Raw genomic sequence first — 21,871 nt, forward strand, 5'->3', positions numbered from 1 at the left:
CACACTGGATTTTTAAAAGTCCAATGAGGGGCGCCTGGGTGGCTCAGTCGGTTAAGTGTCCGACTTCAGCTCAGGTCACAATCTCACGGTCCGTGAGTTCGAGCCCCGCGTCGGGCTCTGTGCTGATGGCTCAGAGCCTGGAGCCTGTTTCAGATTCTGTGTCTCCCTCTCTCTCTCTGACCCTCCCCCGTTCATTCTCTGTCTCTCTCTGTCTCAAAAGTAAATAAACGTTAAAAAAAAAAAATTAAAAAAAAAAAAAAAGTCCAATGAGCTAGCAAAGTGCTTTAGCTAGGGGAATCTGGGTGGCTCAGCCGGTTGGGCGTCCGACTTCGGCTCAGGTCATGATCTCGCGGTTCGTGGGTTCGAGCCCCACGTCGGGCTCTGTGCTGACAGCTCAGCGCTTGGAGTCCGCTTCCGATTCTGTGTCTCCCTCGCTCTCTGCCCCTCCCCCGCTCACACTCTCTCAAAAATAAACAAACATTTAAATAATTTTTTTAAATAAATGAAAGTCCAATGAGCCATCAAAGTGCTTTCGCTAGGGGCGCCTGGGTGGCTCAGTCAGTTGAGCATCCAACTTCCACCCAGGTCATGATCTCGCAGTTCATGAGTTTGAGCCCTGCATCCGGCTCTGTGCTATCAGCACGGAGCCCACTTCGGATCTTCTGTCCATCTCTCTCTCTCTGCCCCTTCCCCATTTGTGCTGTCTCTCTCAAAAAATAAATAAATCTTTAAAAAATAAAAAAAGTGCTGTAGCTAAACATGGTGTCCTGGCTGTAACTCTCTCTGTCCTCTGAACTCCCACTTTATTCCCACTGATACTTTTTTCTGTCACCGTTTCCTCTGTTAGGATTATTCACACATGTGAATCTCCCCTTCCAGGCTGCAAACTCCATAGTTCCAGCTTTTGGTGAGGCTCTATTTTTTTGACCATCTCCCTCTTTCCCCACTGCACCTGATAGGTTGCCTGGGACACATAAATGCTTACCGATGCAAATATTACCCGACGGGGGAGGGACCGGGTGGCTCTGACCACTCTGAATGATGCCATACAAGGGTATTTACTGAGCAATGACTACCCACCAGGCACATTACATCCCCACCTTGTTTCACCCGCTCTCACCACAGGCTTACCAGGTAGGTGTTATCCCCATATTACAGATGTAGAAACTGAGGCACAGAAAGGGTAAGCAACTTGCTCCAGATCCCGCCTCCAGAAAGGGCTGGAGCCAGGAACAAAGCACAGGGGTACCTGACACCAAGGCCTCCCACCTTTCCTCTGCTCCACCTGAGGGTGAGGGGATAACGATACAAGGTGGACAGTCAGGGACCCTGACCCAAATGGAGACACGTCTCAATTACTGAATGTAATTAATCGCTAGCAGAGCAGTGCCCTTAGGAAGAGGCCCGTCCAGACTTTTCCTGAATGAATCACTACGACATTAACACATTGCTGCTTTCTGTGAAGCTCGGCCAAAAGGCCTCAAAAGTAATTAGTTCACTTAAGTAGGCTAAACGTTCCCCCAGCAATCTGGTTTACACTGTAATTGGCTTAGGGTCTCAGAGAGGGCGAAAAAGGTACAGTTTAGCCCAGCCCCTGTGGAAATACTTCCCACACATTTTATGGATAAAATTCACCCCCTTCGGCCACTTGCTCCTGCCCCACACGGGGGCAGGGGTAGGAAGCAGGGCAGGTGACGCTCTGGCCAACCCGACAAGGAAGGAGGTTTGTTAATCAAGTCTGAGTTACTGAGGCTTTTACTGGCTATTCTCATTCTGGCCCTGTCGTCCAGGAGGGACTCCCCAGGTTCTTGGCAGAGCTTGGAAGGCAGACTAAAGAGTTGGGACTTGATTCAAAGCAGAGAAGAGTCACTGAAGGTTTCCAAGCAAGGCAATCACCTAACCGAACGATCACATTGGTCAGAAACCAAGGGAAGGCTGGTGTAGATGAGACATGGCGCCAGCTGCTATATCCACATCTTAGGCCACCACACAAGATCTTTCTTTCTTATTGGGCCTGGATTCCCTCTGTCTCCCCCGCAGACTGGGGCTCCCTGAGGACAGGGCTGTGTCTCCCCCTCAGACTGGGGCTCCCTAGGGGCAGGGCTGTGTCTTCCCCTCAGACTGGGGCTCCCTGGGGGCAGGGCTGTGTCTCCCCCTCAGACTGGGGCTCCCTGAGGGCAGGGCTGTGTCTCTCTCCTCAGACTGGACTCCCTGAGGGCAGGGCTGTGTCTCCCCCTCAGACTGGGGCTCCCTGGGGGCAGGGCTGTGTCTCCCCCTCAGACTGGGGCTGCTTGGGGGCAGGTCTGTGTCTCCCCCCTCACACCGGACTCCCTGAGGGCAGGGCTGTGTCTCCTCCTTCAGAATGGGGTTTGCTGAGTCAGGGCTGTGTCTCCCCCCTCAGACCGGGGCTCCTTGAGGGCAGGGCTGTGTCTCCCTCTCAGACTGGGGCTCCTTGAGGGCAGGGCTGTCTCTCCCTCAGACTGGCACACAGAGGGCAGGAACTTTTCCCTCCACCATGTTTCTTCTTGCCATAGCAGGGACAAAACTCCATGCTCTTCAAGCCTTGCTATCCTTCCCAGGGGCTCAGATGTTGCGCTCCCAAACACATCGGGTGGGATGTCTCCAGAGTTAGACAAACAGACACATAATGAGGGCCAGGCAATGTTTCCAGGGTGGGCAAGGGGCCACCTACCTCCCGCCACTGCTTGTTCTCCATCCCTTGAGTATACATGACACATACTGTGGGGAAAGGAGAAAAACAGGGTTAAGACCCCAGGCCAAGAGGAAGGTGGGGGCCCCGGATGGGGACAGCTCTGGAGGGGGAGGCATCTCAGGAGACTCTGACCTGGGTCGCACCGTTTACGTCTGGAGCCGGGGTGGGGGCGGTCAGCTTGGAGAAGGGGCCTAGAACATAAGCGTGTCTGGGAGAGGCACCCTTTTGGAGGAGGTTAGGCCAGAACGTGATGGAGGGCACATGGAGGACTGAGTCGCAGAGACGGGAGAGGACATCTACATCCTTTCAGACCCCAAGGCAGTCTCATGAGGCCTTGTACCATCACCAGCTCCACCTCACTGATGGGCACACTGCGGCTCAGAGGCGGCCAATGACCTGTCTGAGATCATACAGTTGACTGGCATTGCTCAGGGCTAGCTCCCTGGACTGCAAAATCAGCGCTCATCCCCGCCCCTCCCCGCCCCAGACCACAGCCAGTTGGGGCTCTAAAATGTACCGGTTTCCCTGGGACCAAGAACTCCTGGCCTCAGACACCCCGATCCCTGCCAACCCCCTTGGTTGTGTTGAATCTTCACCAGTTCCTGCAGGCTGGGAAGGGTCAGACTCTCCAGTTCTCCTCCAGACAGTATCAGTAAAACACTAAACAGCCTGGATGCACCCGGAGTGGTGCCTGGCACATAGCACGCAGGAAGGGCTCCAGGGTCGGCCGCCGCAATCGGTCGGAATGTCGTTGCTGTTGTTGTTACTGTTATTATTGTCAGAGCAGGACTTACGTGGGTCGGACTTGGAAAACATGTCTTTGTCCAAAAGGTTCCTGAAAGAGTGGGGAGAGAAGACAAGTTAGCACAGCCAGAGAGGAGGCTCTCAGGGGATTCAGGCCGATGTGAGACGCAGAGGCTGCCTCAGGCCCGCTGCAGGCAAAACCGGAAGAGAAGACGGCTCCTTCAGGACAAGATCATTAGGTGCTCATTAAAACCGGCAAAGGGCGGGCGGGCCCTGGAGGTCCCTCAGCTCAGCCTCCTAAGGAGCGGGGCTCCCCACCTCCCACCCCAACCAGCCACACACGCTCTGGGTACCCTGGATCCCGCAGGACCTCACTCTTGAGCCAAACCTCACTCTGCCCAATGTCTTAGCCTGTTCCAGGAATTCTCCTGTCACCTACCTCAAATAAATAAATAAAGTAAAATCCAGCAAACAAAACTTAGCCACCTTGTGTCCCATTCTCTGAGGGCTCTAGTTACAGCCAGTTTATTCAACCCTCCCATCTATGCCGATAGATTAATGATACTTGGAGCCATGGGATACAGACTCATTTGAACAGGGTCCCCGGAAGCTAACACATGGCCCTGATAATCAGACTTGAAGGCACTACAGCAGGACGATGGACACATCTGGGGACCGAGAGGTCCTGAACGGGTGGCGAGCCCCTCCTGCCCCGCTTCCGTGCTATCACACGCTCTTGAACCCCAGTGATGGATGCTAAGTGTCCTGTAAATTCGCTCCCAATTCACACGCTGCCCTGCGAGGTCAGTACCGGGTAGGCATCATCCCATCGGACAGATGCGGAAGCGGAGGCATAGAAGGATCAGGCAAGGGTATGTCCTGAACATCTGTGTCCCTCATTCCATAGTGACCTGCTGCTGTCAGGAAGCAACACAGCCCACTGGAAACTCAGTTTCTGGCTGGGACGTGACTCGGCTTCTCTGAGCCTCTGTTTCCTCACCTGTACAATGGAGACAATAGAACCAGTCCTGAAGATTGCAGATGCCTTACCCTATCTATCTCCTCAGCCCTTCTAGCTCCTGTACACACCCACAGTTTCCTCCGGCATCTGCTTCTCTCCCAAGGGCCTTCTCTGGCAAGCCAGCTGCAAATTACCAGGAAGTGTATGCTCCCCAGGTCAGCCCTCAACCGATGATGGGCAGGACTTGGGGGTAAATACCCAGTTCTTCATTGCTCTCCCCACCCCCCAATGCCAGGCAGATCCCAGGCGTGCTCCCAAGTCTCCAGTGGGACCGAGTCCCAGAAGCCCAGTGGGCGACCCCCTCATCAAAGACCTTGTTGACTCGTGTAAGGGCTCCCACCCCCACCCCTGGAAGACTTCTGTGAGCCCTCCTGCCTCTGCAAGCTACTGTTCCTTCCTACACTACCCTAAAGTAAGCCTGCCCGGGGCGCCTGGGTGGCTCAGTCGGTTGAACGTCCGACTTCAGCTCAGGTCATGATCTCGTGATTCCTGAGTTCAAGCCCCACATCGGCCTCGTTGCTGTCAGCACAGAGCCTGCCTCAGATCTTCTGTCCCCCTCTCGCCACCCCTCCCCCACTAGCGCCGTCTCGACGATAAATAAAACATTATAAAATAAATAAAGTAAACTCTGGCCTTGCCAGCCATCTTAGCCTTGTCCCACCTCCCTTCCAGATGTCCCCAGGGGTCTTCTCACCCTGTCCCTCCACTCCTTCCATGAACTCCTTTCTCAGAAAGGAGAAACAATAGACACCGGTCCGTGTGGCTTCCTGACCCCCAACTCCAACTGTCAGAATATGGAGCCCTCTGGGTCATCTGTTCCGTCTTCTCCTAGGAGGGGAGAATGAAACCCAAGGAGCTGCAGGGAATAGGCAGTGGTAGAGCCAGAAAGATCTAGCAGAAGGCCTTACCCTGGGTCACTGTCACCAAAGCCATCAGGAGTGACAGTCTATCTGGGCAATTTGACCCCACAGTCAATGCCAGAGGTGGGAGGTGGGAGCCAAAGACCAGCTGATGAATGGACAGATGCAGTGGCAACCAGGTGCCAGCACATGGCACCCCTGCTGCTGGGGAGGCCCCAGATCACGCTCATGAATCCCCAAGACTCCCAGAGATGCCCTTGAGAGAGGGATCCCCAGATCCCCACCCTCTGTTCCAGCCTTCATTCAGGGGCCTCTTCCCTAAAGGCCGCCACCCACACCCACACCCCCTCTGCTGGCCTCCACCACTCCTGCACCAGATCTGCTTGGGGACAGCTGTCACTTTGGACATCATCTGATAAACCTCCCAGCCCACCGCAGTGAGCACCAGATGAAATGATGAAAGGCAGCCCTGAAGGGGGCAGGGGGAGTACAGGTAAGACATCACTTTTAAGTACATGCATCCACACCAACGTGGGCTGACCACCTCCTCCTGCAGTGTGCAGAAGGGTCTATCTTGATTTCAGCAAAGGGCAAAATGCCTTCACACCAAAGATGAGACTCTACAGTGGGCAGAACATGAGGCGTGGTGAGGAGTAATAAAGAGGGTTGGGGGGGGGGCAGGACATTATTAAAGAGAGTGCTGGAATTTATCTTTGAATTCCATAATGAAATTCTATAATTGCACAAAACCTTAGAATGTTCAAGCTAGAAGGGACCTGAGGTCACCTTTTCCAATTCCTTTATAAATCAGGAATATGAGACTCTGAGAAAGGACATCTCATTTCTCTAAGGTCTGGGTCTCCTCCAAGCTTGGGTCTGGAACTCAGGTTTTGTCACATCTAGGCTAGTGAGATGATGGATTTCAGCATGTGTGTCTGTGTGTGTGTGTGTGTGTGTGTGTCTGTGTGTGTGCATGCGTGTGTGACAGACAGACAGAGACGGAGAGACAGAGAGACAAAAAGATACAGAGAAATAGAGACAGAAAAGGAAGGACACAGAGACAGAGACAGAGGTGGCTCTGCCCATGTTCCCACCTAGACTGAGAAATAGAACCAGTCATGTAGCTTCAGTGGCTCCCTGCCCTGTAACCTCTGGACTCTCACGGAGCCCTGGGGCTTGGGTTAGCCTGACCTGGACACCCAAGGATGACGAAACCCTTGTCCAATTCTTATCCGTCCTTGATTTTGCCTTCCCTGAACAGGCACTGACCAACAACCATCTCCTCTCCCCTCCCCAGAGCTCTCTTGGGCCTGTAGTGTGCAGCCCCTGACTTGTAGGGCCCCATGTCCATACTCAGCACACCCTGGGCTGCAAAATGAGGGACACATCTATCTCCCACACTGGCTGGGTGCTCCTCCATGCTAGGGACCCCACCTCTGCTGCAGGCCAGCCCAGCATGTGACTCAGAGCAGGATGCTGGCAAATTTGGATGAAGGAAGACCAAGAGGAATGGCCACATGGGTAAGGCTCTTGTCTCCCACCCGCATGGCATCTGCTCAGTCAGGACTGGCCCCTAGACTCTCTTTTAGCTGTACGGCCTAGTGGTTAAGTGCATGGGCGGCAGGCAGACAAGCGGGGTTCACATTCCAGCTCTGGACAAGTTTCTTGCCTTCCTTGTGTCTCAATGTCCCCACTTATAAAGTAGGGCTAAACTGGTTCCTCCCTCAGGACTGCGCTGGAGCACCTGGGCCTAGTGAGGCTGCTCAGAGGGTCAGTCATCATTGGCTCAGGGCTGAACAGAGCGGCCACTCTCCTGGCGGGTGTTCAGGTTCATTTGGTGAAAAAGAGAGACACAGGATGGGCGACACGAGCCACCTCCGCCCTCACCTGACCAAGGAAGCCCACCCCCAACACATATACTCCCAGCACCCCATTGTATGTGTTGAATCTCCTACTGGCTAACAGGAACCCCACTCACCCCAGCCTCAGGCCCCTCCTTGGCCTCCCCACCTTCCCTCCCACTCAGCTTAAGGCCCCTCTGCCCCTTTGCCTAAGTCCCTGCACCCTACACCCCTCTCTGATCCCTTACATCATCCACAATTGCCCCTATCTGTGCCTGACCCCAAGGGCCTGTCCTAACAGAAGCCTCAGGGCCCGCTGAGCCTACTCTTATGGCCCTGAAATGGTGGCTTCCCCACACAAGCCATGAGCCTCTCATTTCCTGGGACTCACCCCTGCCCCCTCTTGTAAAAAGGCAGATTCTTGGGCCCTAGGCCCAGAGCCCGGTTTCTGCTGGTCTGGATGGGCTCCTGGAAGTCATGTTTCAACTATCTTCCCCACCACACACACCCACATCCACACACCATGTTTCTGATGGCAGCACTCCAAACACTGCATGTTGGCACACTGGGGTCTTTAGGGCCTCAGCTTCCCCCACCGCAACCATGTACACAGACACAGAGCTTGAAAGCTGTCACGTGACCCTCACCCCGAGGCACCGAGGACTCGCAGGCTGAGGGACAGTGACTGACTTGCCCACAGACACAGCCGGTGAGAAGCAGTGAGAAGCAGGGTGGAAGGAGACCAGGTCTGGCCTGAAGCAGGGCCCCGACCACAGGGCTCGGCCACACCAGACCATAAGTGCTTTTTCTCCACCTTCTGTCTTGGGAGAGCTCAAAGAGAAATTCTTTCCAACAGGCAAAAGGTGTTTTTTCCCCAAAACAGCATAAAACCCTTCAGCTGCCCGCACAGCAGCCTGGAGTTTAGCTTCTTTTGTTCCTGAAATCAAGGCTGGGGAAGGAGCCCAGGGCCCCTTTCCTCCCTCCTCTCCCCCAAGGAATCGTTTTCGATTCTCGGTGGCAGCCAGAAAAAACAACTATGCACTGAGTGGTGAGGTCAGAAGTCTCCAAAGCCCCAGCAAAGGGAGAGAGCACTGAAAGGGCGGAAATAGGACCTCTTACCTGGTGCCAAAGACGGGAGCCACCCTCCCATCTGTGAGACTTAAAACAGTAGGGAGTATAGGCTGGGACTCTCCAGTCAGAGAGAGGAGGAGATACAGCCCTGTCCTCAGGGATACCCAGTCTGAGGGGGGAGACACAGCCCTGCCTTCAGGGAGCCCCAGTTTGAGGGGGGGGGAGACATAGTCCTGCCTTCGGGGAGCTCCAATCTGAGGGGGGGAGACACAGCCCTGCCTTTGGGGAGCCCCAGTCTGAGGGGGGAGACATAGTCCTGCCCTCAGAGCGCCCCAGGCTAAGGAGGGGAAATACAACCTGCCCTCAGGAGGTCCCAGTCTGAGGGGAGGGAGACACAGCCTTGTTCTCAGGAACCCCAGTCTGATGGGGAGACATAGCCTTGCCTTAGGGAGTCCAAGTCTGAGGGGAGACACAGCCCTGTCTCAGGGAGCCCCAGTCTGAGGGGGAGACACATTTGCTCTTGAGCTGAGTTGCTGGGTAAACTGACCATCACACATCCCTGGTTGTCTCTAAGCGAAGCCCAAAAATGCTGTATAGATGCTCTGAGCAATGACTCCAGCTACGGCATAGTGGGAAACACATTAAGAGCACTCACCCTCAGCTTTTCCTGGACCAGGGGTCCCCACGGACCCCCTGAAACTGGAAGGAAAACGTGGCATATTGGTACATTTGGATGCATTCTTTTTGGAGAGCTGTCATCAGATTCCCAAAGAGGTTCCTGAGGCTAAAAGAGTTACAAAAACCTGGTTCATCTTTTCCCCAGCAACTCTCCCTAAGCATCCTTCCAACGTCTGGCAAGAGGTGGGGAGCACAGAGAGCAGATGTGGAGCTTCACCGCTCAGTCCAAAACTCAGTTCTGCCCTTTACTAGGTGGATGACCTCACTTAACCTCCCGGTGCCTCAGTATCCCCATCTGTAAAGTAGGGATAATAAGAGTCCCTCTCTCCTTGGGATTTTCTGAGAATTAACAGAGCTCATAGATGCAAAACAGTTAGAAGAGTGTCTAACGTTGTAGTAAGCTGCAATTCGGTGCCTGGAGTTCAATGGGTGCTCGCTAAAGGCCTGTGGAGAATGAAGTAGGATCTCTAGGGACGCCTCATGCTCTGCCCCCCTAAACGGGCTGCAGCAGGACTTTGAGCCCCTGCCTGCTCACCACTGCCCAATACGGCTGCACGGCCTTCCTTACGGAGAGCAGACTGGGGACACGTGAGCCACCATCGGGGAGAAACAGGAATCTCGAGAAGATCCAGAGATCCCTGGCCCCGAAGAGCCTGCCAGCAACACCCCATTTCTCTGCGGAGCCATTCGACCCCAAACATCTGGCCCACACCCCAGGCAGGCGAAGAGGGTGGGAGCTGGCAGACATTAATCACAGAGACAGTCTGCTCCGAGTGCTTAACCTGTGACACCCTATTCACCCTACGTATCAAATGCCAGGAAGTGGACGTGGCCTCCTTCTAGAGGCCAGGGTGCTGGGGCTGACAGAGGTGCCCAGTGTCACCCAACTTGCCAGGGAACACGCTGAGCTTGAAGTCTGACGCCCAAACCCAGCTACAGGTGCCACGGGGAGTGTCTGCATTTCCAAACCCAGGGCCACCCCAAACCCCATCCTGGCCAGCAGCGCCCCCTCCCCTTCTCACTCTCCCCTGTGTCCTGCTTGGCTCTCAGCAGGGCTGCTTCCAAAGGAATGGCTGGAGAGAACTGGAGGGCTTTCTGTCTCCTCCTGCCCTGCTCTCCGTCCACACACGCAGAAGGAATCCAAGAAAAGAAGAGGAGGGAGCTGGGGAAGAAAGGGATATTGGCACCCAGCCCTTGGCACTTGCCCATCTCCCCCTTTAAGATCCCGCTCCTCACCCGCGTGCACTGTTTCCCTGCCAAGCCACCTCACCAAGGTCTAAAAAGCAATTTGCACACGGCTTAAAGAGCTCTCCTTCCTGGGGCTGTTTGCATTATTATTATGACTATTATTAATTACTGCAATAATTGTCCCTCCCATGCTGTGTGGCCAAAGGAAGAGAGCCTGAGTTCTGGCCTCAGAGGCAGCCACGCTGGAATCTCCACACGGCCACGTGGTAGTTCTGTGACTCTGGACAAGCTACTGACCCTCAGTTTCCTCATCTGCGTATGGGGTCACATACCTGCCTTCTGCAGTTGTGAAACCAATAGCTTAAAATAGGAAGGCAGGAAGCACGTTGACTCCTCGCTCCCTTATGCCCCCACCAGTCCTATTCATCAAGTCTTAACCGTTTCTACTTCAAAAACACACTCCAAACCCCACACCACCATCAGCATTGTCTCTCGCTCGCTCACTCGGATGTGGCAGTAGCTTCCTGCCTAGCAGTGTGCTTCAGTCCCTGCCCCCGTCGTCACAGCAACCAGAGAAAAGTTTTTTTAGAAAATGTATCAGATCACATTACTCCCGGTTAACCACCCGACCCCCCCCCCCCCCCCCCCGCCAGGTGCTGTTAAAATACCCAACCCCTTCGCGCTGGTCACAAGGCCGTGACCCACATCCCCCATTTCCCCTCTAAGCTCGGCTTTCTTCCCTCCCCATCTCCCACACCGCTCCAGCTACACTGGCCTCTCTGCAGTTTTGAGAGCATACCAAGGTCTCTTCTGCCATCGGGCCTTTGCACTTGCCGTTCTCCCCCTCTGAATCACCTTCCCTACGGTTTCTTCCCCAGTTGGCTTTCTCATCCTTTGGCTCTCAGCTCGATGTTACCCGCTCATCCTGTCTGTAGTGTCCCCAACAACCACAGACTTATTTGCAGAACACCTATCTCTATCAGACATTACTGGCTTAATAAAAAAATGTATATATTTGTTATAATCCCCCTCCCCACCCCCTCACACACAGATCACTGTGAGTTCAACGAGAGAGTTTGTCTATCTTGTTCACCACTATATCCTCAGCACTTCAAACTCTGAAGACTCGAGGTACCTGGGTGGCTCCGTGGTTAAGTGTCTGACTCCTGGTTTTGGGTGATCTCACGGTTTGTGGAAATGAGCCCTGCATCGGGCTCTGTGCTGACAGCACGGAGCTTGCTTGGGATTCTTTCCCTACCCCCCTCTCTCTGCCCCTCCCCCTGGCCTCTCTCTCTCTCTCTCAAAATAAAATAAACAAAAACTATTCAGACTCAATAGCAAATGAGGATCAGTACCAATTGTTGAACAAATGAATGTATCAGTAGTGTTCAGTTATTGGTACTTATTACCATTATTAATTTTATTTAGTACATCCCAGTTTATACAGAACTTCACAAATATAATCTCGTTTGTCTTTATAACAATCTTATAGAATGTGGACAGGACCAATATTTCTCCCCATTTAACAGATGGAAAGACTGAGGCTAGAGATCTTAACTGAGCTGGCTGAGATTGTGGAGAGGGTAAGCCAGGAACCGCATTGACTTTCAGTGTCCTGCCCAGGATTCTTCAAGATCCAAAGGCATAAAGCTCTCCTATTGGGACCTGCAGGCACTATGCTGGGCCACCAGAAGTGAGCAGTATTAGAGGACAGAGCCATCTTGCAATGTTTTGCCCAGGAAGGTTTGCCAACTTATCACACTAAGTTTTCAGGGTTGTTTTTTGTTTTTTGTTTTTTGTTTTTTCTTGCCCAGGAAACTGTCAAGAACAGAGATAGTCAGGGATCTGGCCAAGCTGTGCTTGGAGAATCAGTCCCCAGTCACCTAACACAGGCTGTCCCCTGACTGCAGGAAAATCTAAGGAGCTAGTCCTCAGAGATACCAAACTCCAAGTACCCCCAGGGAACTCAGGTAACATATGGATCACTTGGAAAGCCTCCTGTGGCAGAGGTCATGGCTGTCCACCCAGCAAGCATTCCTCACTCTCCTCCTGCTAACAGAATCCACAATGGTTGAGGTATCTGATAGAAACACCCGGAATCCTAGAAGGTAGATTCTTATCCCTTGTTGCTATCAACTGAATTGTGTACCTCCTAAAATGTATATATTGAAACACTAATCCTCAATGTGATGGTATTTGGAGATTGGCCTTCGGATGGTAATTAGGGTTATGGGGGTGGGGCCCTCGTGATGGGATTAGTGTCCTTATGAGAAAAGACACCAGAGAGCTTGCTCTCTCTTTCTCTGCCACGTGAGAACACAGTGAGAAGGTGGCCATCTGAAGTCAGGAAGAAAGTCCTCCCCAGAACCCAACTATGCTGATCTCAGACTAACATCCTCAATGGTGGGAAATAAATTTCTGTTGTTTAAACCACCCAGTCTATAGTATTTGGTTATGGCAGCCCATGCTAACTAATATGCTAGTCCTCTAGAGGAGGACATGAGACATAGCTTTAGCCACTGAAATAGAAGGGGAAGGCTGGTGAGATTTGGGGAAGGATTGTGTTTTTCAGATAAAAGAACTTGTGAAACAGAGGCCTTTGGCCCCATGCTTTGCTTCCTATCTTTGGATGTGGTTGTGATGCCTGGAACAGGTGCAGCCATTTTGTAACAAGGAGGTCCACCATTTGGATGGCAGCAGAGTAGAAAGATAGCTGGGTTCTTGGTAGCAAAGTGAGGTGACAAACCTGCACTGCGATAACCTACCTCCAGACTCACTGTGATCTGACAAAAAATATATATATTTGGGGTTTGAGCCACTACCAGATTTTCTGTTATCCATAGCTGAAACATTCCTAGCTGAACCTGACTCCTCTGTGCTCCAAAGCTTTCCAGCCTTATTCCCCTTACCTCCTCCCACCCTCTCTTCCCAATGGTAAGTCATCTCCAGCAATGGCCTTGGGTCCAAGCAAGAACTGTGGGCTGGGAGAGGAGGAATGGAAGCTACCACCATATGGTCTGGATGCCATGGAAAGCTCACTGCCATCCCATGACTCTCTCTGGTCTCTGCTCCCTGGAGATTCCTCCCATTCTGGGTTTGCCTCCCAGAGCCAGAGGCATTCTAGAGTAAGGAAGGCCTCTCCCATCCCTGGAGAGAGAGCACGTACTCCTTGGTGACATCTACTATGGTTGGCACCCAGGCCCCTACGATGACCCTCATGGAGACCCCAATCCCCAACCTCAAGAAGCCCTCAAGGTTCTGAAGTCTGAGGAAACTGGATTTGGATCCCATTCTCCAAAATGTGCTAACTGAAACCTTTTGGGCAGGTCCCTTAACCTCTCTGAGCTCTGATTTCCTAATCAGCAAAAAGGGAAACTACTTCTGAATACCTTATAGGATTGTTGCAAGGTTAAAAGGATACAGTAATTGCGATGGCAGAAATCGAAGATGGTCCCCAAGAGTCCTGCCCCCTGGTGAACAAGCCTGCATAATCCCCTCCCCTTGAGTGTGGGTGGGACCTGGAAATATGACGATACTCATGCCGGCGATCACTGCTACTTTCCGTAAGACTCTGTCATGGCTGACTGGGGAAGAGACCTTCCTGCTGACTCCCAAGAAGGGACCCGCCATGTTGTGACAGGTCCACACAGCTAGGACCTGAGGGCGGCCTCTAGGAGCTGAGAACCCTCCTGATCCATGAGCCAGCAAGAAAACAGGACTTTAATCCCACAGCTTCGAGGAACTGGATTCTGCCAACCATCTAAATGAGCTTGGCTTAGGCCCCGAGCCTCAGATGAGATCATAGCCCCTGCAGACACCTTGATTTCAGCGTGGCGAGACCCTGGGCAGAGGGGCCAGGTGCGCTATATGCCTAAGCATCTGACCTACAGAAACTGCCAGAAAATAAACGGCTGTTGTCGTAAGCCGCTGGGCGCGCGGTAATTCGTCATGCAGCCACCGAAAATTAACATCATGATCTTAGTTTGAACCAAATGGCTGCTTGAGTCGATCGAAAACAGCAGAATACAGGCCACTGCATACGGTTCAGCCTAATACAGATGTGAAGTGCCTAGCACGTAGTAAGCACTCAGTAATTTCCACTCATTCCCCTGGCTCCACTACCAAGCGCCTGGGAGTAATCTTTTTCCTAACACTGGCCTTGACAGCTGCCACGTTGCCCCCAGGCTCCTCCTTCCCCAGAGCTGCCTTCCCAGCGCCTGTCAGAAGAAAGCATTCAGAGCCCATTCACACCCCTTCCGAGAGAGGTCCAGGGCACAGCTCCTGAGCTAGGCTGCCTCTCAGGGCTCGGCAGCAAAACGCCAACTTGAACAGACAGCAGAAAACATCTTCGGGGCAGAGACAGCAACTGCCCTCCAACCCCACCCGCTGGCAGGGGCCCGGCCGCTGCTTGAGAGATTCCAGCCTGGCCAAGCAAACTGTCTGCCTTCTGGATTCTCCCCTCCTTGTCTTCCCTATGGGCTCCAAGAGCCCCACCGTGTGAAACTGTGCATTCCTTCTTCCCGCAGGACCCTGTGGAAGTGCAAAGGTTTCCTGTTACATAAAAAATGCAAATCGCTCTTTCTAACACACTGGTCCGGATCCCTGCACAGAGAGACCTCAAAAGTAGTGAGGATTGTGGGGAATGGGACACAAGATAGCTGAGTTTGGAATGGGTCTGCAGGGAGGCTAATCGTCAGGAAAGGTCTGCAACAGACCATCAGAGGAAGGAGAAGCTTGCGGCTCACGTTTTCTACAACGTCTTCCGGTATCTGGTCCCACAAACCATCTCCTCTACTTACCCCCAAAACAACCCTTCAGAATCTCTAAATGTACACAGTATGTCAAATCTATCTCAGTAAAGCTGAGGCGGGGAGGGGTGAATAAAAATCTCTCCATGGATCAGATCTCCAGGACCCACACAAACCCTGGGATCCAACTAGAAAGGCAAATGTTTATTTACTCATGTGTCAAATACTAGGCAAATCAATTACTATTCATGGACTAATCCACCTCACCCTCATAACTGTGATAAGAATCAGTGCACACCTTTTACAGATGAGAAAACAGAGGCACAGGTTAAGTAGTTTATGCAACGTCACAAGGATAGAGCTGGGATTTGAACCCAGGCAGACAGATCCCACAGTTGATGTTCCTAACCATTGAGCCAAATGACCAGAAGCTTTATAATATTTGAACCTGAGTTTACTAAAGTCAGTGAAAACAATTGTTTGCGCGTAGACCATAGATCAGCCCAAGGGATACACCACCCAAAGCGGAGAGACCCAAATACGTCCATCTCACAGTGTCATGTGCCTTCAGTGGAGGCTTGGCTAGGCCTCCATGGTGGTCCTGTGCAGGGGGTCAGACGTGCCCCTGGACCAGGCAGCTCTGCTCAGCTAGCAGTGCCCTAGGAGAGGCGTGGCAGGGCATCAGGTCTTTCCCAGGCAAGAGCAGAGAGCTCCTGGGGCTGCAGGGTTGGCTGGGACCTTCCTAAGGAGCAGGGCGGAGCTGGAAGGGAACTGGATCCCAGGGATGTTAGTTTCCAGTTCCCTGAAATACCAGGCCCCTCAACCTGAGCTGCCCATTCTCAAAGCCCCCCGAAGTTCTCACCCCACCAACCCCTCTGCCTGCCTTCCTGTCCCTGCCCACCAGAAGGGGTCACCTAGATGCTCAGCGCAGGACATCCCTTAACCTCCTCTCCTGGGACCCAGTCAGTGCCGACCACGGGATACTGGGGAGGAAGACTTATGACCATGGAGTCTAGAATATGCTGGAGAAAGCCATTCTGTGCAGCTCTCCCTCCTCCCTCTGCTCCTCTTCTCCCACCTCCCCTTTTCCCTTCTCTCTCTCCTTCTTCTAGAACCTAGATATTTGGACCTGCTGGAGGTAAAGATGGATTTACAACTCCAAGTCCACCCAGACTGGTTTTTGGCCTCCCCTCTGTTCCAGGTGACTCCTGCCTCCTCATCCTTCCTACCGGCACCAGGCCCCACCCTCTGGGTGGCTTTCAGACCAGGAGCAGGGCCTGAGTCGGGCTGATGGATCACATCCCTTGAGATGCCAGGGCCGATCCCAAACCACATCCCCCAGGAACTCAGGGGGATCCCCGGGTATTTCTTAGGCAAAAACCTTGAGTCCTTTGGACCCCTCCGCTTTCCGAGAGCAAACAGGAGGGGCCAAGTGCTGCTGCCTCACAGTAATCATCGTACCTACTTATTGAGCACCGACTATGTGCCAAGCAAGTGCAAAGTAGGTGCTGGGTGCGTCCCCATCCTCTACTCCCGTAATTCTTCCAACCGCATTTGTTACGTATGTGCAACATGCATGCCAACCACTCCTCTAAGCAGAGGCGCTACCTCAGCAAATAAGATTTCTCCAATACAGGTTTCGTTGTTTGTACTTGACCAACGGGGGTGATAGAGGCGAAAAGCATGCCCCAAAGGGTGGAGCTGAGTCGGTTTCAAGGTGTCTGACTCCAAAGCCACAGTGCCACGTGCCCTCTGCCTCCTCTCCTCTCCACTGGAGTAGAGGGTTCGTAGGTCTGAGCCAGGGTGGGGATCCCCGTCCTCAAATGCTTAGACAGTTGCTTTGGGGGAGGAGGGGTGGAGCCTACACACCTGAGATGGCTTCAGAGGTGGAGTGCTCGGTATGTGAGTGACCCCTTGGGCCAGGCTGAGTACCCAGGACCCAGGGGACACAGAAGACTGTGTGATTCGGACTGGGTGTCTCATGGGTGAGCAGGAGGGCTGCAAGTGGGGGGCATGAGAACAGGCTTTTCAGGATGGGGGGACATGAACTGGCAGAGATGAAAGAGGGGTGAATTCAGGATGGGGAATAGGCTGCTCAGAGCCCGGTGGTGACAAGGATCTGGAGACAGCCCTGACACAAGCCTGACAAGCTGGGAGGGAGCGTCAGGCGCAGGGATGTGTGCTCCGCAGGGAAGGAAAGGCAGGCTGTGGCAACTATTGATGGCTGAGGAGGTGAGACTGGAGCTAATGGGCCATCAGGAATCTCCCAGCAGAGCGATGGCAAGATGCAAATGGAGTCAGGAGAGAATTCTGACAGCGATGTGCGGGACCACGGGGAGACATGTGGGCGTTATCACAGGAGACCCAGGAAGGGCCTGGCATGGGAGGGGGGGCTATGCTCCACCTCACGGGCCCTCCCTCCTACACACCCTCAAATCCCAGTCCCTCCCCTTCCCGCACCTCAGCCCAGCTCTCTGGTCTGGCTACAGGGCCCCCAGGGCCACAACTGTGGAAATGAGAGTTGAGAGGCCACGAGGGTGAGGGAAGGGTCTGACCAGAGAGGGGCCTGGATGAAAACGGAGTGGGTGATTTGGAACAAGGGCACAGCCAGGACCGCGGAAATGCTATTGGGTAGCATCATCTAGGGTAGGAGGAACAGCAAATCCAGGGGAATGTCAAGGTGGGCTATGCCCGGGGCCACAGTACCCCTCACAGCCCAGCCAGGCAGTGACCCTAGGCCAGCCACAGGATGATGACTCCATTAGAGAAGAATCCCCCTTCTCCACTGGTACCCCATACTGCCTGGAAGAAACTGGGAGAGACCCAGCTCTCGGATGGAGAAGTTACCCCCAAAGTCTGTGTGACATGACTGAGGATTTGGGGGTGGTAGCCCATAAAAACACACCTCCCCTCCCCTGCTGGACTCTAAAATTCCACACTCGCTGTCCTAGTCCTTTGGCTTAAGATTTTGTGTACCTAAGTTATTGTTTATTTTAATGGTGCCACTTTAAGTTGTTAGCAGTTATCCATAGCTCAGTTATCCATTGATTGAATGAATCAATCTGATCCTTTTCCGCCGGTTCTGTTGTTGGAGATGAAGAAAAGCTTCAAACCCTGGGGTCTAGGGTAGTGGGTGGGTGGGGTGGAGAGGAGGATATTGGGGCAAAGGAGCAGAGAGAAGAGAGAAAAGAACAGAGAAGGCGGAGGCTGGGTATTCCTGGGGAGGATGGGGCAAAATCACTCACTTCATCATTTGGACAAGAGTTGATCGGCAATAACCTGTGCCAAGACCCCGGGATAGCCTTTCATTACCTCCCTCTCCTGCTTCGGGCGCCCGGACCCCTGTTCCTGTGTCTTCACATCTCTTCTCAGCAACAGCCTGGAGTGCAAACTTTCCGAGATAGGACCCCAAGCCTGGCTTCCCCCCATTCCGCGGTCATCACCCGTGGCTGGGCAGGGGCTCCTGCTGGACACGCACGGGGGGCATCCTGGAGGCAAGGACACTCTGAAAGGGGGCGCGCGAGGGTAGAGGGTCCGCACGGCAGGAGCCGCGGGGCTCCGGGTCCAGGGGCGGGGCAGGGGGACCCGGCCAGCGGGCGGCTCACCTGCAGGACACGGTGATCTCCACCTTGGTGGCCGGGATGCTGCCCGCCAAGGAGTCGAACTCGCTCAGCGACGCCATGTCCTCAGGCTGCTCCATCGCCTACCGCGCCCCCCACCCCAAATTAGTCAATCCCTGCGCGATTCACGCCTCCTCCAAAGCGACTGAAACCCTGGGCTCTCCCCCAACTCCGGAGCCGGCGCTGGGCGGCAAAGGGAGGAGAGAGGAGCGCGAAGAGGGGGCGTGGGAAGTGAGAGAGGGAAGGGGGGCGGAGGGAGCGGGGGCCGCGGGTAGAGGAGGGGGTGCAGGTGACGCGACGAGGAGGCCGGGGCGGGGGCAGCGGAGAGGGGCGAGGTGCCCAGGGAGCTGGGGTGCAGCGGAGAGAGGCGGAGGGGCGCGGGGAGAGGGCACCGGGAGGCACGCGCGGAGTCGTGGAGAGGGGTTTGGGGAGAGGAGCGTGCGGCTTCGGGTGGGGAACAGAAGGGGTGAGGGAGAGGGAGAGGGGCGTGGGGGGCCGGCTCGGGCGCGGGGGTGGCCGGACGCCGGGAGCGCCCGGGCTGCGCCGCCCCTCGCTGGGTCTCGGCGCGGGCGGCAGCGGGGCCGGGGACCCGGCTGCGCGCGCCACCTCCTCGGCTCCGGCTGGGGCTCCGGGGCGCCCGGGCTGCGGGAAAATCAAATCTGCCCGAAGCCGCCGCCTCCCGCCGGCCGGGGCGGGCTGCGTGCCGGGTCCGCGCGCGCCGGAGGGGGCGCCCGCAGGGGCCGGGGCGGGGCCGCGGGCGGGGTCTGCGCGCGGGTGTGAGTGTGTCCGTGCGAGCGTGAGTCTGTGTGTGTGCGTGTGTGCGCGCGTGGCGGGCGTGGGGACGCGGCTCCAGATGCTGGCAGCCTGGGGGGTGGGGGGTGAGCCAGAGACGGTCGGGGCCGTGTGCGTCTCCTTCCGCGCCCACCCCCTCCCCCCTCAGGGGTTTCCTGCTGGAAGAGGGAGAGGGTTTTGTGAACCGCCGGGCGTCTGTTTGAGAAGGGTCTACGCCGGGCTGGGTGGGAGTGACGTGCGCAAAAGAGACATCCTCCCGCAAAAGGCTGGGGGAGCTCTCTGCTGAGGGTGCGCCCCACCGGGGGCCGCGCGTCAGTCTATAAACAGCATCACATCTCTTGCGGAGGTGTGTGGGGGCGACCCCGGTGCCCGGAGGGGCCTCCTGGGTTTCCTAAGGAGGGTCGTTAGGACCAGGCAGGGTCGGTGCTTGGGCGCTCCCCCATCCTCCTCTGGCCACACCGAGTCAGCCACCTAAGCCACACGCCAGCGCCCTCCCCATCCCCGGCCCGTCGTGACCACGTAGCTGAGCCAGCCCCTGGGGTCTAGAAGCTTCCTCCACCAGACTGCGAGGGTGGCCGGGGCTCCCTGGGCTCCTATCCAGCCAGCGCTGAGTAGGCGCCTGCTGTGTGCAGGGTTCTGATCCCTGTCCTGGGAGAGTGGGGACAGTTGAGGCACCTCTCAGGTGGCACCCCTCCTGAACCAACCCCTTCATGTCTTCAGGGCTGGACGGGCCCCACCCTGCCTCAGCCTGGCCCTTCCAGACCAGGGGTCGCCAGGACTGTGAGCTGTGGCATCTCCCTAGGGCTGCCCGCATAGATTGCTGCACTGAGACTCCGGAAAATCCCCCGCAGGCCCTCCTCAGCCTCTGTCAAAGCTTTGCAGAGATGGAGCCCACTTTTCTACGCCCACCACCGGATACCGTGCGGGGGCGGGGGGGGGGGGCGGGGGGGAGGGCTGGGGGAGGCCCAGAAGGCTGGACGCAGAAAAGTCACGCCCTCTGGGGGGGCATGCCGTTGGCAAGCCGGGCCTTAACTGGCAAGTCCAGAGATTGTTTGAAGTCGATTCCCAGAACATCAGATACAGCCAAAGTCAAAGATGAGTATAAGAACACATTCCTTGGCCTAGGTTAAGTGTTTTCGTTTACCCGTACGTCAGTTCGGCTGGACTCCTTCTGCCACCTGGGACTGACACCAAGGGGCAGAGGCGCTGGGACTCCCATGGCAGTGGGGCACACTGGGGTCTGAGGGCCCCACTCCTGGATTGACCCTTAGCCCTACCTCCCCAGAGAATAATCCCAGCCTCCTTTCCTGAGGGATGCAATACTGGGCTTGAAATTTCTCTGCCCACCACCCTCCCATCCCCCCATACCTCTCCCAGACAGTGCTGCAAACCTGCTTGTGGACCGTTATCCATTCATTCCACCAGCATTTACTGAGTACCTACTGTGTGACTGGCGCACTGCTGGGGCCATTTGGGAAACTTCTTGATAACCACCATTCTATTTTCAAAGAGCCTACCCTGAGCTAGACACCATGATTCTTTTTTTTTGAAAAAAAAATTTTTTTTTGAAATTTTTTTAAATTTTGAAATATTATACCCATACCACAAAACTGGTATGGTAATGTTTTATGGTAAACATTAAAACTAAGGCGCAGAGCCGGCTTGGGATTCTCTCTCTCTGCCCCTTCCTGCACTCTCTCTCTCAAAAATAAATAAATAAACTAAAAAAAAAAAGACTTTGTCCCCACAGAATCCTCAGGTTAATAGGGGCCCCAGGACATGCAGACAGATGGTACAGACAAACCCCAGTGAGACTTGAGGAGTGCTGCTGAGGTAGGTATAAAGGCCCTTGGAAGAGAAAAGAGTAGCCAGGAGTGCCTGGGTGGCTCAAGCCGTTGAGTGGTTGAGCATCTGACTTCGGCTCAGGTCATGATCTCACAGTTCCTGTGCTGACAGATGGGAGCCTGCTACAGATTCTGTGTCTCCCCACCCCACCCCGCCCCTCCCATTTGTGCTCTCTCTCTCTCTCTCTCTCTCTCTCTCTCTCTCTCTGTCAAAAATAAATAAACATTTTTTAATGTTTATTTATTTTTGACAGAGAGAGAGAGAGAGAGAGAGAGAGAGAGACAGAGCATGAGCAGGGGAGGGGCAGAGAAAGAGGGAGACACAGAATCCGAAGCAGGTTCCAGGCTCTGAGCTGTCAGCACAGAGCCCCACACGGGGCTCGAACTCACAGACCGCGAGATCATGACCTGAGCCGAAGTCAGACGCTCAACGGACTGAGCCACCCAGGCGCCCCCCCCCCCCCAAAATAAACATTTTAAAAGCAAAGAGTGGCCAACAGTTTTGCCTCAAAAGTGGAAACAAGGGAGGGTCAGGGGAAACTGCAAAAAGGAGGTGATCTTGAGAAGGGCATTGAAGATGATGTCTGTTTGGTTCCTCTAGAAGCAGACCCGGAGAGAAAGATTTGAATGTGAGTAGTTTATTTGGGAGACGAAGGAAAACGCTGTGGGGAGCGCGGAAGGAAGACAGGTAAGTGGGCAGTCCTGGGTGGTTTCTCAAGCCGGTTATCACCGGGCAGCTAGGGCTCATTCG

General features: G+C 54.6%; 1 protein-coding gene across 3 annotated transcripts in view; it reads right to left on the minus strand.

Annotated features, from left to right (window-relative positions):
• Positions 1 to 18,608, minus strand: part of CPNE5 (copine 5) — a 95,056-nt gene extending 76,448 nt beyond the window's left edge. For all 3 annotated transcript variants that reach the window (XM_058733744.1, XM_058733743.1, XM_058733742.1), the window contains exons 1-3: positions 18,470 to 18,608; positions 3,508 to 3,548; positions 2,693 to 2,739 (exon numbers count right to left, since the gene is read on the minus strand). In XM_058733744.1, the coding sequence (XP_058589727.1) occupies positions 2,693 to 2,739; positions 3,508 to 3,548; positions 18,470 to 18,564 (183 nt within the window). In that variant the 5' untranslated portion in view covers positions 18,565 to 18,608. The remainder of the gene's footprint in view (positions 1 to 2,692; positions 2,740 to 3,507; positions 3,549 to 18,469) is intronic.
• Positions 18,609 to 21,871: the final 3,263 nt, after the last annotated feature.

This window comes from Neofelis nebulosa, chromosome 6 (genome assembly GCF_028018385.1).
Source record: "Neofelis nebulosa isolate mNeoNeb1 chromosome 6, mNeoNeb1.pri, whole genome shotgun sequence".
NCBI classification, from domain to species: Eukaryota; Metazoa; Chordata; class Mammalia; order Carnivora; family Felidae; genus Neofelis; species Neofelis nebulosa.